We start from the raw sequence: 13,991 nt of genomic DNA, 5'->3' as shown, positions 1-13,991 counted from the left end.
AGTTTGGTGTGTAGTGTCAATAGGTGAATGTCTCTTTCCTGTTAATTTTGAATTGAACTGAGAGGCACATTATTTTGGAATCAAACATAGGTTAAGGATATTTCGGAGACCTACTGTGATTTACTTTTAAGCTCTAAACAATACTGATCGGTTCTACATCACAGATGGTATTTTGCATCGTTAGCATAATAGCATATGTACATACATGCAAAGATGGCAAATGGACTCTGTACTTAGGTAGAATACAAAAAAAAACTTTTATAAAAATAGATACACTAATCAATTGATTTGGTATTTGTGTTGTGACTGTAGGGAAAAATAGAGACTGAAATTTATATTAAATGTGGAAAAAAATGTAAAAATGGCATTTTACTGTCATAAATACAATACTTAATATAATCTTGGCAACAAAGTGCGAAGAAAACAAATCACGTGACACAGCTTTGCTCCAAGTATTTAACTGACAACACTTCAGGATTATATCTATTAACAAGTTATATTTCATGTGTTTTTTACAGATTAAACAGATATTTTTTGTTGGTCTAGCTGGTGCTTCTTGGGCTCACACAAGGCACAACATGTTCTCTACAATTTTCTCTTGGAATAACGGTCAATTATTTTATATAAAACAAACGATAGGATTTTTTTTTTTTTTGCCAAATCTGTTAATAATACTTCTTCTGTTTTGTCATCGAAGGATTAAAAACAAAAAAAGTAAAAGGTTTCAATCCATTTTGACTATTAAGATACAGAAAAGAGAGAGAGAAAATTTTACTTGAGGATACTGTTTTGTTTTTTTTAAACTTTTCACCGCTGCATACACGTAACTGACATAAGGATAGTGTATTTCAATTGTATTGTATTTTAATGCCACACGAGGTCAGCAAATACTTGACTTTGCACTTAAATTAGTTCATAAGCGCCCAACCACGTAGAAAGAGCATGGGATCTACAACGAACACCTAAAACTGTAAAAACAGTTAGTTTGATGAAAAAAAAATCAAATGAACGGGGAGTCGGGGCTACAAAGTTGCTCATTGTGCAAATTTTAATTGAAAGACAAAAGTGCCCTGCCCCAAGCAACACACCACACAGGTTTCTCCTGTCGTGTAGTCATGATGTCAAAATGAGCAATTATACGCAGCGATTGGTACTCCTACACAGTGAAAGCCATGGATACAATTTCAGCTTCCTCCAGGTGATTCTGGACGAGATGTAAGGTTCATCCCCAGGCTTTGATGGGCGTTTAAAAAATGCCATACTCTGATTAACTAGATTTTGGGTTCAACTGCTAGTCATAAAGCAGCTTATGTTGGACGGATGAAATGTGTGAATTCTGTCAACAATTTACAATCCAGTGGATTTTTTTTTTCTTGTCTTTAGTCATCAGTGGTGGTTATAGCCAACACAATGTTATGGACCAGCCTCACTTCGAAATGATCGGAATGACAACTTCTCAGCCACACCCTTATTGTACAGAAGTTGGTGAAATCTCGAAACTGGTTTTGGTTTGTTTGTGCTGACGGGTTAGTGTTTTGAATTTGCAATAAAGTTTTCCATCTTGATGTAATGAATAGGCTAAGTTCCCATAGCAGCTGACGTTTGATGTGCTGTATCAGTGATTTGCAATAATGAGCCCCCGTTAAAATATTTTTTTTCACCAAGAACCTTATAACCATCACAAATAATTTTTGGATGGGGGGGGGTCTTAAAACAGTGCTGTGCCTACAGTCTCAGATTCGTTTTAACTTTTGGAACTATGTTTGTTGGGGTGTATCTCGGCATATTTTTGCAGCAACTCCAGAAGATATATCATGTAGCTGTTTTATTTTTATTTTATTTTATTTTTGCATCACTGATGACAATGTGCATCTGTTTAAAACAACAAAATAAAAGACTACTGAAGGATGTTTTTCAAAGTAAGCACAATAACACACTTCAGCAGTATGTTGGTTAATGTTCCAATTAATTTGCTCTTAATTTTTAAAAAACTGCATTTTTACTGCATTAATTTATTCTGATAAAATTGCTGTATTTTATTTATTTATTTTTTGCACCACTGGAAATTTTTTATAAAGTTTTTGTAGTGGATTGCATTACACTTTTAGAAGTTGTGAGAATAATGTTTTATAGTGCTATTACAAGCAAAAAAGTCCAATTATATATTCATCTAAATAGCCTGACTCACTTGCCTTTCTAGACTCAGACCCAATTAACACACCCAAATGTCATTTTTTTTCTTTTTTGTTTTCTTTTCTTTTCTTTTCTTTTTGGAACTCTTCTAACAAACAATGATGAACATACATAAATAAATCATCTTTTTCTTTTCTTTTTTTGTAGAAAAAAATATATGCAAAATGTTAAGAGCACCCTTGCTGTTTTGCTTTTTATGTTTATTGGAAAAAAAAGCAAACAGTAACTACAGCAATCATATAAACAGGAACGAATTAGCTTCTCTCTAATCATCTTGTGTAAACACCTCAATTGAAATATAATCCCATTTCATATCATAGGGATAAGGTTATTGGAGTATATGTAAACATGCTTTGGTGATTGTTGTAAATAGCTTGAGGCTTTGAATCTCTGAATGGAAATATTAGTCATTGCACACATTCTTTAAGGATACCTCCATAGCATGTAACTGAAAGAAAAACAATGCCCAACATTTCACTGATTCTTCAGCAGAGCCCTTTTCAAGCGCGATGTCATGTCAGAAATGGCAAATCTTTAAAATAACATCTGTGAATTCCTGCAAGTGGACAAGTGTGAAGGATGAGATATCCCAAAACAAAAACAATGTGTTGGTCTGATTTAAACGTAGTCCGAAACCATTTTCCGTACATTATATATACGCACATTATTTTTCCAAGATGCCATCCACATGATATATGCTGAGTTCTTCAGGTTTTGCCTGCTACGAGACACTACAAATGAAATCGTTTATTTATTCCATTTTATTTATGAATTTTTCATGTTTTCCCCCAGATCGCCCACTGCATCTTCTGAATCCTTGAATGCAAACATCCCCAAGACAAACGCTGAGCAAGAACCCGATGTCAAAATGAATCCGGGCTACAGCAGCCTAAGCACCACGCTCTCCATGAAAAATTCCCCTCCAGATAAACTGGACGAATCTCGAAACCGATTCCGTAAAGTATCGTTGGTGCGCGAAAACGCCACCAAACAGGATTTGGTGAATTTCAGCAGGACGGAATCAAACGGAACAACACTTGTCGGCGACCATAGCTGGAAAAGTTCATTTGAGGGCGTATCCAGATTTATGCCGAAAGAAGAACCATTATCGCCCGCCAGTCCGAGTTACAGACTGTCGGATAGCTCCTCCGGCATCTACTCTTCCTCCGTTCTTCCCGAGGCCACGTCATACAGCTACAGCAGCCAAAGTGAGCTTGGCAGACAGCCAAGAGGTTAGTAGGGTGGAGCGTTTTGGGGTGGGAGGTTTGTGCTGCACCTGCAGGTGAAAGACAAGGATGGTGGGAGGGAGAGGCAGAGCAAATTAAATCATGCCAGGACTCACAACCACCTTGTGTTTCAGACGACACCGACGCATCCTGTTTTACCGGCGTGTTTAAAGCCACGCTCGTGGAGCTCGACGACCCAGCGGCTCCCGCCTTCTCCACACCCCCGGCCTCCCCCGACCCGGACGGCAACCAGTCCGACATGGACAACCTGGTGGATACGCTCAAGAGCATGGGGCCCTCGTTGAGGCCCAGAAGCAGCGGTCTGCGCGGGCCGGCCCCGGCCCCCGTCCCCGCCTTGCCGCCCATTGTTGAGGACGCCCCCGGCCCCGTCGCCTCCGACCTCTCGAGTCCCGCGAAGAGGATGGAGACCGGCGCCGCTGCCCTCAATGGAATTTATACGTTACCTGCTGATCTGGGCCTGAAGAGAAGCTCCGCCAGAGACACGCGCTCGCCCATGGAGTTAATGAAGAAGGTATTACGTTTTTATATCGGGTGGAAGCATTATCATATGTTGTTTACAGCCTAACCCGACAGGAGCGCTTTCACAAGCCAGTCCAAAAAATGTCTGGCGCCCTAACATAGTAACGTTCTGTTAGTAGCATCTATCTGGAGGAATGTATATAACGTTCTTTTTCATTCACCTGCAACTACAATTATATTATAATGTTGACTTTATATCCCCTTGACGCTGTAATTACAAATGGACGATTTGTATCCTTCGAAAGACATTTTGCAGGTGTTGTTTTTTTTAATTGCCATACTTATAAAACAATGAGGGCTGGAACTAAAGATCGTTTTAAGGAAGTTAATAATGATAAAAGCATGCTTTAATTTCCATCTCTTTGTTTAAAAAAATATGACTTTTTTTTTTAATTGACAATGCAAAAAATGAACAAATTATGATTTTGTTGCTGGCAGAAAATCAGCAAGAATCGTGATGATTGTTTTCCAAAGACAAAGAAAGCATTTGTTGGCTCAAGTTGTTGGCTTTGTTTTGATTCAACATAGAGGGAAAAAGATTCAATTAGAATATTTCTAGACAAGGGTTAAATTCTGAACATTTGGACAATCTCTCTGATTAATCAATTGGCAAAAATAATTACTGATTTTTTGGGGGTAATTAATTTGTTGGTGATTAATTATTGTGCCTTTACAAGCAAATAAAAACATTTGAATGAATAAACTACATATTCAGGGGAGGTGCATCTGCTTGAAAGAGATTTTTTTTTTCAAATGCTAAATTAGGGCTGGTCGATTTGTATTTTTTTGTTTTTTAACTAAGAATAATTCGATTTTAATTGATTTTAACTGAAGTAGTAAAACCAACATGTATTAAAAAAATATTCCCATGCAAAATGTTGCAAAAATTTCCAATGATTTTACTTGTTTTTAGGTCAACATAACATAACTCATGCTTAACTTGCTAAAAAGCCACATTTAAGTTGTAGTAACAATTGTAAACCCGTCTTGTAAATCGCTCATTGAGCAATATGGTAATGATTCATGACTAAGGTCATTTTGAAATCATCAAAACGTCCAATTAATCGAATTAATTTGATTGACTGCACGGGGCTATGCTAATTGAAGTTCTTGTGTTATATAAAAGCAAACTCCGCGTCTCACTTAAGAAGTCAACGGCTGAATGTTTATTCTTCTCCTGTTTTTCCAACTTCTCAGCAGGAGCAATCTGTAACAAGAGACCTGCCCGTCAGAGCATCTGCCACCAACAGTATTCTTATGAGAAAATCCTCCGACTCTTCGGACGAGCACAAATCACTCAACGGAAATGCCGCGCAGCAGTCCTCCTCCAACTCCCGTCTGGACAACAGCGTCATCTTCGGCAGTTACAAATCCTCCTCCGTGGATCAACCGCAGGAGAACAGCAAGTTCCATCGCTCGGTCTTCCGTAGCGGCTCGCTACCGGAGATGGGCTCTTCCAATCTTCTGAAGGAGCTCAGCGAAGCCAACGCCGCGACAGACTCATCATCTCGTTTTGAGCGCCTATCTTTTCTCTTGAATTCGCCCCCCTCCTCATCCAGCTTCTCCAGCGGGTCCGACGACCTCAGCGCTCGCAAGAGTCTCCCCTCGCAACAGAGCATCACGTCGGCGGCTTCTGGTAGCAGCACCTCTCGTCTTCTCAGCCCCACGACGTCTTTGGAGAATCACCGGCTCTTCCCCACCCCGGAGCCGTCCTCCTACTCAAAGTTTGGCCAGACGGTCGGCCAGGGAATTGGCGCGAGTGCAATTAATACCCCTTCGCTGCAGAGGAGCTTCAGTCACGATTCCATTTCGTTGGGCCCTCAACCGAATTCCATGATCAACAGCAACCTGCTCAGAGGATCTCAAATCCAAAAACCCGAGCCGGAGAAGAATGTTAAATACAGAGCCTTTCCCGATGCTTATGTGAGTATAGCCACATATTCACAAGTTACTCTTTCAAGCTCGCTGGCTTATTAATGTCATTTTTCAATCGATAGATATCTTTTAAAATGTTGGATCCTTGCACGGTTCCTGAATAATGGGTGTATGCGCAGTAACGTTTTGCTTATTTGTGCAATCAACAGTTTTGAGCAGGTGTGTGCCGCATACCTATCGTCCTTTGTGCAGTAAGTTGCCATTGCACTCGGGAAAGAAAAAAACTTGATTTTTACAGTAGGTGAGACAGGTGACATCATTTGCTGGTTGTTTGTTCAAACATGCAAAGAACCATTGGTGTGCCCCACTGTGGCATACGGTATTTATTTCACTTTTTAATTTGAATATAAGCACATATTGAAGTCCAAATTTCAGTGTATTATTGAATGACAAATAATACTGTTGTTTTTCAAATAAAACTAGTAAAAACAACTAATTTACTGCCAACTCATTTATAATATTTGATGTCTATGGCCGTCAAAGGCAAAGAATGACTTAATGTCATTGTGGGATGTATAGTTCGCATTGCTTGCAATTGAGTGATTAATGATTGTTGAAAATTGCAAGATGACATAAAAAGGGCATGCAATAGGACTCTTCAAATGATTTTTATTGATAGATAAGAGAGAGTCTGAGAGTCTGTGTGTTGATATATTTATTTTCACTTTTCTCTATTACCCTAATTAAGTGAGGAACCACTGAGCAAATGCTTGTGAAACTGTTACAAAGTGGCAAAACCCGATTCTCTGATCAGACTTTTAATATGCCATTTGCACAAAAAGGAGTGTCAGCTCCTGCTGCCACAAAAATACTCTACAGCTACCGCCAGTCGTTTTTATAGCAATGTTTGCACAAGTGAGTAAACAACATCTGCATCCAAGGCTTGAAAAGTGACTGCAGTTGTGGTGGAACAAAAATTGATATTGCTAGACAAAATGGAAGAAGTATTAAAAAAAAAACACAAACTACAAACCAACAAGTATACAGAATGTATATATTACTATTCTTACAAGAAAGAATCATTTGACAGCTAAGACCAAGGTGTGAAAGGAACGCAGTGTTGCTAAGACACTAAAGTACTTTAATGGCCTCTATTAACTTTGACAGATGATTACTGGTAACCACCCACACACAGATGTTTGATTGAGTTTAAGATATTTAGTCATATACTGTAAAGGCATGTCAGCAATGCTTTGTGGCTGTTAAGCAAATATGTCAGCTTTTTAGATTTGGAGGAAAAACAGTACAGAGTAAAGCCATATATTGTACTGTATACTACTGTATAGACAAATATCCAAGAAAACAACAAAGGAGTCCAGATGTAGTTTTAAACTTAATATATGGTACGATTTGAGGTAGTGAACCCAATTAGTTTGGTAGTCGTACCATTCACAAATTCAGACAGGAAAAGCATACTACATGAAACCACTTTGCTCTTTTCAATTCTGGCTGTGATTTAGGCCCTCCTGAATATTTAAGACTCTATTTTTATAATGCTTGCTTTGGGTTTGCAAATTTGGAAGGCAGGTCTCTGCCAAGCTAGGTTGGGTCGGCGTGATTGTCTTGGAGATGCGTTTTGCGAACTGACAATTTGGTGACAGAAAGTTGCTCAAAACACATCTAAACCTGGCACAGGGTTGACAGCTGGTTCAGTGTATTTTAGTCATAAATATTCAGTGGATATCGAGTCTTCTGAATTATTGCATTGCTAAAATTACAAGAATCAGGAATGGCGTTTGGAGGCACTGTTGTTTTACCGCCGTGTCAAGACTGTAATTGTGCAACTTGTACACCACATTTAAAAAAAATAAAAGGATCACCGCCACACCAGCACTAACCTCTTTGCAAATCTTCCGACCTGCACCAGGGCTATGGAAAAAATTGACCAAGCAGGGTAAGTCAACTTTAAAAATGGGGCCACTAAAAATATCCACCTCGACGCTTCGCCTGAACCATGTTTGCACCACCGATTTCTACACTCATACTATCACAAGTTTGTCCAATTAAAAAAAGAGTTACAAAACTAAAGTAATATTAAAATATTGCATTGTTGACTTGTCATACAACAGCTGTACCTCGAAAAAACATATGTATGCAAAGACCATGTTGACGGCTAAATCTGTTGTCCTGGCGCATAACTACTAACCAAATAGCCAATGCTATTTGTTTGCTTAAAAATACATGTTAATTTAGTAGTTAGCAGGCATATTAAGATGATACTAACACATGGAGGTCCCCAAAAGAAGGGAAATAAAGTTATAAACTTCACCAGAAAGCACTAGGGCTGTATTACCCCGGGATGTAACCTGTCAAGGCTCAGTTTTAAAGTTGTCAAATTAATCAGTAGAGAGCAGTCAACCACGAACAAGACACAAGAGCAGCAGAAGAAGAAGTAAAATATAGAAAGTTATTGACTTCATTGTAGCTAATAGGCACCTCCAGTCATGGAATATTATTGACGCATCGTGACATTAAACACTATTGCATGTGTGCACCTTTGTCCGTTTATGTGCGCTTTTATAACAAGAATGTACAAGGATGTGATTTATAACTTCATCCTCCTCCTCTGTGTACCGAGGGAAAATGGTGCATGCTGGGAAACCAGGAGGCACAAAGTACACTCGTTGATCCACAACTGATATCGCTGTTGACGGAGCATTAAGAAGCTTACATTCTGCTAACGTCTTCATGCATTTAAACCATCAGTGACACAGCAGGCTTGAGGGCACACCGCTTCTCTCGTCTTTTTTTCGGCAATGTTCTCCTAACGCTCCACACCCATTTCAGCTATCTGTCTACATCTATGACACAAGGCCACACCCCAGCTTTTGTGTTTGCTTTGCACTTGTTAATATTTGATGAAGCGGACTTGACATCTGACAAAAATAATCATCTGTTTTGGCTGATGTTTTTCTTTTCTATTTAGTTTGTTCAGTAGGTAAATGTCGACGTTCATTTTTTCTGAAATTGCACAATGCGGTTGCACAGAAGAAATATTCGAGATTAGGAATTTGAATCCGGATTGCAACCTTCCTATGTGGGATTGGCTCGTTTTCCCGTTTGTGAGAAACTATACACATAGAAAGAGAGAAGGCATTTTTTTCTTTCTCATTCATGAGGAGAACGGAGAAGGACTGTACAAGGTCAATTCTACTGTTCTCTGAAGCAGACCCTCCGAACCCTCTTTTTTTTTTTATTTGATTTTAGAAGTCACTAATTTACATAAAGGTTCCCACCCTAAAAACAACATGGTCAGAACCCTGTACACATGTCTTCCTATGTGAGTGTATGATTATTGCAAGTTTGGCAAGATATTTCGTAGAGAACAAGCAAAGTGACATTGACTGTGGCCAAGCTTGATCAGGCTAACCATCACTGGCAGTGAATTATTAAAATGTTCTTAAACGGATCGTCAGGTTAAATCGTGGCAGCATAGGGTTAGGGTTAGGGTTATATATATATATATATATATATATATATATATATATATATATATATATATATATATATATATATATAAAATGTGTTTCCTACCCTGTTCAATTATTATTGTGGTCATTCACAGGGTTAGTCTTTAAGACCGAAGCAACTTCCGGCCCATAGTTAATTTCTATGATTTATTTACAAAAACAAAGCAAGATTGGTGCGCCAAACATCCTAAGAAGTCATGTCTAGGAGGGGACTTGTGATCATCTGTTGATATCTGACAAAGATCTCACAGAAGGAATTCAATTTGTAAGATAGACAAAACAAAAGGGCATAAAAACAAATCGTCCTGCATTGCGAAATGGCATTTAATATCAAGGCTAACAGACATACAAGCCTTAATGACCCTTTGTGACGTGAATTGTGACATCTTGGAACAAAAGTTCACTGACGTCTTAAAAACGTCTTGCGATACTGATGGTACTTGTGCGCGCTTTGTGACAAGTAATTGATTCCCTAGTAGCTACTAGGTTAACAATAATACAATGCAGCCTGCTTTCCCCCCTGAGCTCTAACGGAATCATTTGAGTGATACCCGAAACCAAGCAGACACACGCACGCGCGCAAAAATGCGCATCGGGCCCCTTGTGGACGAGTATCCAAACATTCCGCTAGCATATAAGGGACAATGTGTAAACAGTGAACTGTACAGTGACTTCATTCATTCGTTGTTGTTTGTGTGCTGCATGCACTCTCATTATCAGCGCGCGAAAACAGCGCCGGGCATCAGGTTAAACAGGTACAGATTAATGATTGTTTGTCTGTCGAAGAGATGTGGTCGTGGCGAGGAAATTCCTTTGAACATTGTTGCCTTTGAACTTGTGTAATGGGGAACTTTTATTATTTCCTTTGCTGCAATAAAAACAAAGCTAATGTATATTAAAATATAATGTGTGCAGATCTTGTGTGCAGTTCACATTTAATGGACAGTTTAAAGAAGCGCGATAGAAAATATTTAGATTATTGCAGGTATTGCGTCACCCTAGCAACAGAAATCAAGCCAGTAAAAAGCTTGCTTTTACTCGCCGTTCTGGACGTTAATAATTTCACTACAATGGATTAAAATCTCAAAATTAATGGGTATGTATGTTTTGTCCTCAGCTCACCAAAGAAAAGGAACATGGAAAGCTCAATCCTCGTCCTGGGAAGGTGAGTCCCTCCACAAATTCTTTGATTGTCTACCTTGTACTCTGTGTGCAAGTCTACATTTCTAGATGACATTTGCTGACAGATCACATGTTGAAAATCAGCTGAAACCGAATTCCACCACCATTCAAAAACCTACCCTGGAATCTGTACCTTAACGTTCTCCTTTAAAGTCTTTAGAGGTTCATTTTCCCTCTGTTGTAAATCTCACGAGTACCATATTTTAATAGCTGGATAATTCTACATTAGCAAAGCTTTGACATATTACCATGGATTTGTCATTGTAGCAAAACTGTGATTACTTTTTGTGCAGATGTATATTTTTGACCGGCCCGGGATGTGTGGCCAGAGGATCGAATTGAGTAGTGATGTTGTTGACGCCACATCTTGGGAGCTGCAGGAGACCATCTCCATCCGGGTGGTCAGAGGAGGGTAGGAGACCGATTACACACTTCCAAGCAGAATTAAAAGAAGCCTCAAGTTCACTGCTCTACAAGTTATCTAAACACTAGAGATAGTTACCATGACATAGACCAGGGAACACGCGTCCATTTTTTCCCCTCATGCCGAATGCAAATTTCATCGTTGTTAAAATGCAAATCTCAAAGCTGAAAATAGAGTCATTGTTTCTCATTAAACCCTTATTTAAAGGTGTGCTCGGGTTTTGTCTCGACAATCCATCCACATGCCTTCAATAGTTAACACACCCACACGAATATTTAAGAAGCACATTGGCGGTTTAGACCTTTTACCCACAATGTGAGCACTGTGAGACCATGGTCACCTTTCAAGGTGTATTCGCCTCGATCGGTGCTTCTTAAACTTTTCTCAATTCAAGATTCAAGAATTTTATCGTCATATCCATAGTAATACCGCACTTCCCCGAGCGGACTACATTCCGTAATCGAGTAAATAATCAGGTAGGCAATCAAACTAAAACATAAAGATAGTGCAATGATCTACCCCTTGGGAAATATTTTTTTCAGTCAAGTGCCGAACCAAAACAGAAGGCTGAGCCATCCATGTCTGAGTTAATATACTTTGGAACTACATTTTAGCGGTATAAGGGTATTTTATCCATCCATCGATTTTCTAGGGCAGCTTATCCTCACAAGGGTTACAGGCTTGCTGGTGCCTATCCTGAACGACTGCGAGTAGTATGCAGGGGGAACCCCAAACTGCGTGCCAAAGACAAAAAAAAAAAAAAATGTGCGCACCCAATCACACCTAGTATGTCCAACACACCTGCCATGCATATTTTTGGAGTGTGGGAGGAAGCCAGAGTGCCTGGAGAGACTCCAAGCAGGCTCAGGGAGAACATGCAAACTCCAAACATTCAGCAATTCCAAAACATACTGTAGAATAGTGCCAGTAGAATAGAATGCCTTTGTCATTGTCGTTTGTCATTTTATACAACAAAATTGGTAGCGCTGCAGATAGCATGTTAATAATATGAACAATAAATCTAATATTAGATCAATTAAGAATACATAGAAAAGAATATCGATAAAAACTTCACAGGAGTGCATTTTTTATTTTGACTGTGTTCTTGTTTTGTGTTTGCAAAGTAGTCACTATACCACACTTTAGATATGAATTGCTTTATGTTCAAAGTCATTTGCTCTCAATTTGAAAAATAAATAAATAAATAAATACTTTTCCTGTTACGGCATTAGAAATCATGAATTAGATTACTGATACCAACAGAAATCCTCTTAGTATCTCACAAGTGCCTTCACATACCACAATTTGAGCACCGTTGTGCTAGCTCAAATAATTTCTGGAACTTGAACATAAAACTGACAGCTTCCCGCTTTTTTCTAGATGGGTGCTGTATGAGAAACGTAATTTTAAAGGAGAGAAGATCGCCCTGGATGAGGGTGATATCGAGATCACCTGCCCTTTCCAGCAAGCGGAGGCGGAGGGCGAGCAGAAGGTGAAGGGACAAAAAGCGGCTGAAGAAAAAAAGGATGAACAGAGCGGAGAAACAAGCGAACAACAGACTCAAGCGAAACCAGCCAAGAGGTTCATCATCGGATCTGTTCGAAGAGCAGTGAGGGTAAGGAACAGTCATCTCACCTCCTTTTTATTTTGTTCAGTGTACTGAACAAATTATACTAGAATTCCAATTTAAACTAGAATGTACTAGCGACATCTAGTGGTAGTAAGGTGCACCTCTTCACCAGAAAGCTGGGGAACAATATTTTAGCACTATTTATAATGTATTACAAAATCAGTTTGTTAAAATATTTTGGAGGAGTAGTTATTTTGAATATATTTGCAATGGTTGTAGAGTTGTGATTTAATTTAGCTTCTCATCTTCCAGGACTACAGTGTCCCTGAAATCAGCCTCTTCCCAGAGGAGAACGCTGAAGGTAAAAAGGTCATCTTCAGAGATACATCAGAGGATGCTAGAATTTTTGGATTCCCTATCAAGGCTAACTCCATCATCATTAATGCCGGGCTGTGAGTAATGAAAACATGCATTTTCTTGCACAGTGAAGAAAGTCACATGTCACAGCGTGATGATTTTAGTTCATGATTCTCCACAGGTGGCTCGTGTTTTCCAAACCATTTTTTGAGGGCTCGCCGCGTGTGTTGGAGGTGGGGGGATATTCCAATCCTGCATCTTGGGGTGTAGAACAGCCTTATGTGGGATCATTGCATCCACTCAAAGTAGTAAGTCACACGTACAAGTAAATCGACATTACGTACATCAAAAGTACTTTGATGTATGGGCGGTAAATAATTGTGCTGTTCTATTGTTTTTCTCCATAGGGAGAACCAAGAGTGGAAAACATAAGTGAACCAAAAGTAAGAAAGCTATGCACTGTATTCTGTATATTGCATCTGGTCATTTATGTTAGAAAGATTAACTAAGATATTGGAAAAACGGTATTACTGCATGGTTTTATATTTTAATTTGAAATAGAAGGTGAAGGGTGAATGGCTTGCAATTGAAGCTCTGAAAACAGAACAGCATTATTGGATATCAATTCAAATTTCATAGCATTCAAAAAGAAACAACTATTAATACAGTTCTATTGAATTCCAGTGGCAGGTGAACTCTGCAAACTTTGCAACTAAATTTAGAGGAGAGTCACTGGCACAAAGGTAGACAAAGATTGGTGAAAAAAAATGCCTTTAGTGATGAGTCAGCTTTGGTAAGTTTTTTCAATAGTTTAAAAAAAAAATTGAGAGACTTTATGACCCGAGTGGACAGTCAGCGGGGTGCCTTCATGTACTCTGTGGAGGAATGTGAGTCCTGCTTTGAAGTGAGCGGGAGACGGGTGAGGTAGATGATGATGGGAAGGGGTCCCGGTACAGAGCCTTGGGGCACACCTGATATGAAGAAACATAGCTGATTGAGCTGAATGTAGTCTTTTTTTTTAAATTTTGAATATGAGCTGTTAAACACATCTATAGAGGGGAAAACATCTAAATCTCAGGTTATGTAATTTGTGA

The 13,991-nt window shown here is 39.1% G+C and overlaps 1 protein-coding gene across 1 annotated transcript in view; it reads left to right on the top strand.

The window, feature by feature from the left end:
• crybg2 (crystallin beta-gamma domain containing 2) overlaps positions 1–13,991 on the top strand; it is a 33,278-nt gene that overhangs the window by 14,474 nt on the left and 4,813 nt on the right. The window contains exons 5-13 of the mRNA XM_088405589.1: positions 2,986–3,425; positions 3,554–3,951; positions 5,157–5,882; positions 10,482–10,529; positions 10,840–10,958; positions 12,351–12,585; positions 12,853–12,992; positions 13,079–13,205; positions 13,305–13,340. Coding sequence (XP_088261715.1) covers positions 2,986–3,425; positions 3,554–3,951; positions 5,157–5,882; positions 10,482–10,529; positions 10,840–10,958; positions 12,351–12,585; positions 12,853–12,992; positions 13,079–13,205; positions 13,305–13,340 — 2,269 coding nt within the window. The remainder of the gene's footprint in view (positions 1–2,985; positions 3,426–3,553; positions 3,952–5,156; positions 5,883–10,481; positions 10,530–10,839; positions 10,959–12,350; positions 12,586–12,852; positions 12,993–13,078; positions 13,206–13,304; positions 13,341–13,991) is intronic.

Source organism: Hippichthys cyanospilos, chromosome 21 (genome assembly GCF_059441005.1).
Source record: "Hippichthys cyanospilos isolate Australia breed blue-spotted pipefish chromosome 21, RoL_Hcya_1.0, whole genome shotgun sequence".
Classification (NCBI taxonomy): Eukaryota; Metazoa; Chordata; class Actinopteri; order Syngnathiformes; family Syngnathidae; genus Hippichthys; species Hippichthys cyanospilos.
This window is presented reverse-complemented; position numbering and strand designations above follow the sequence as displayed.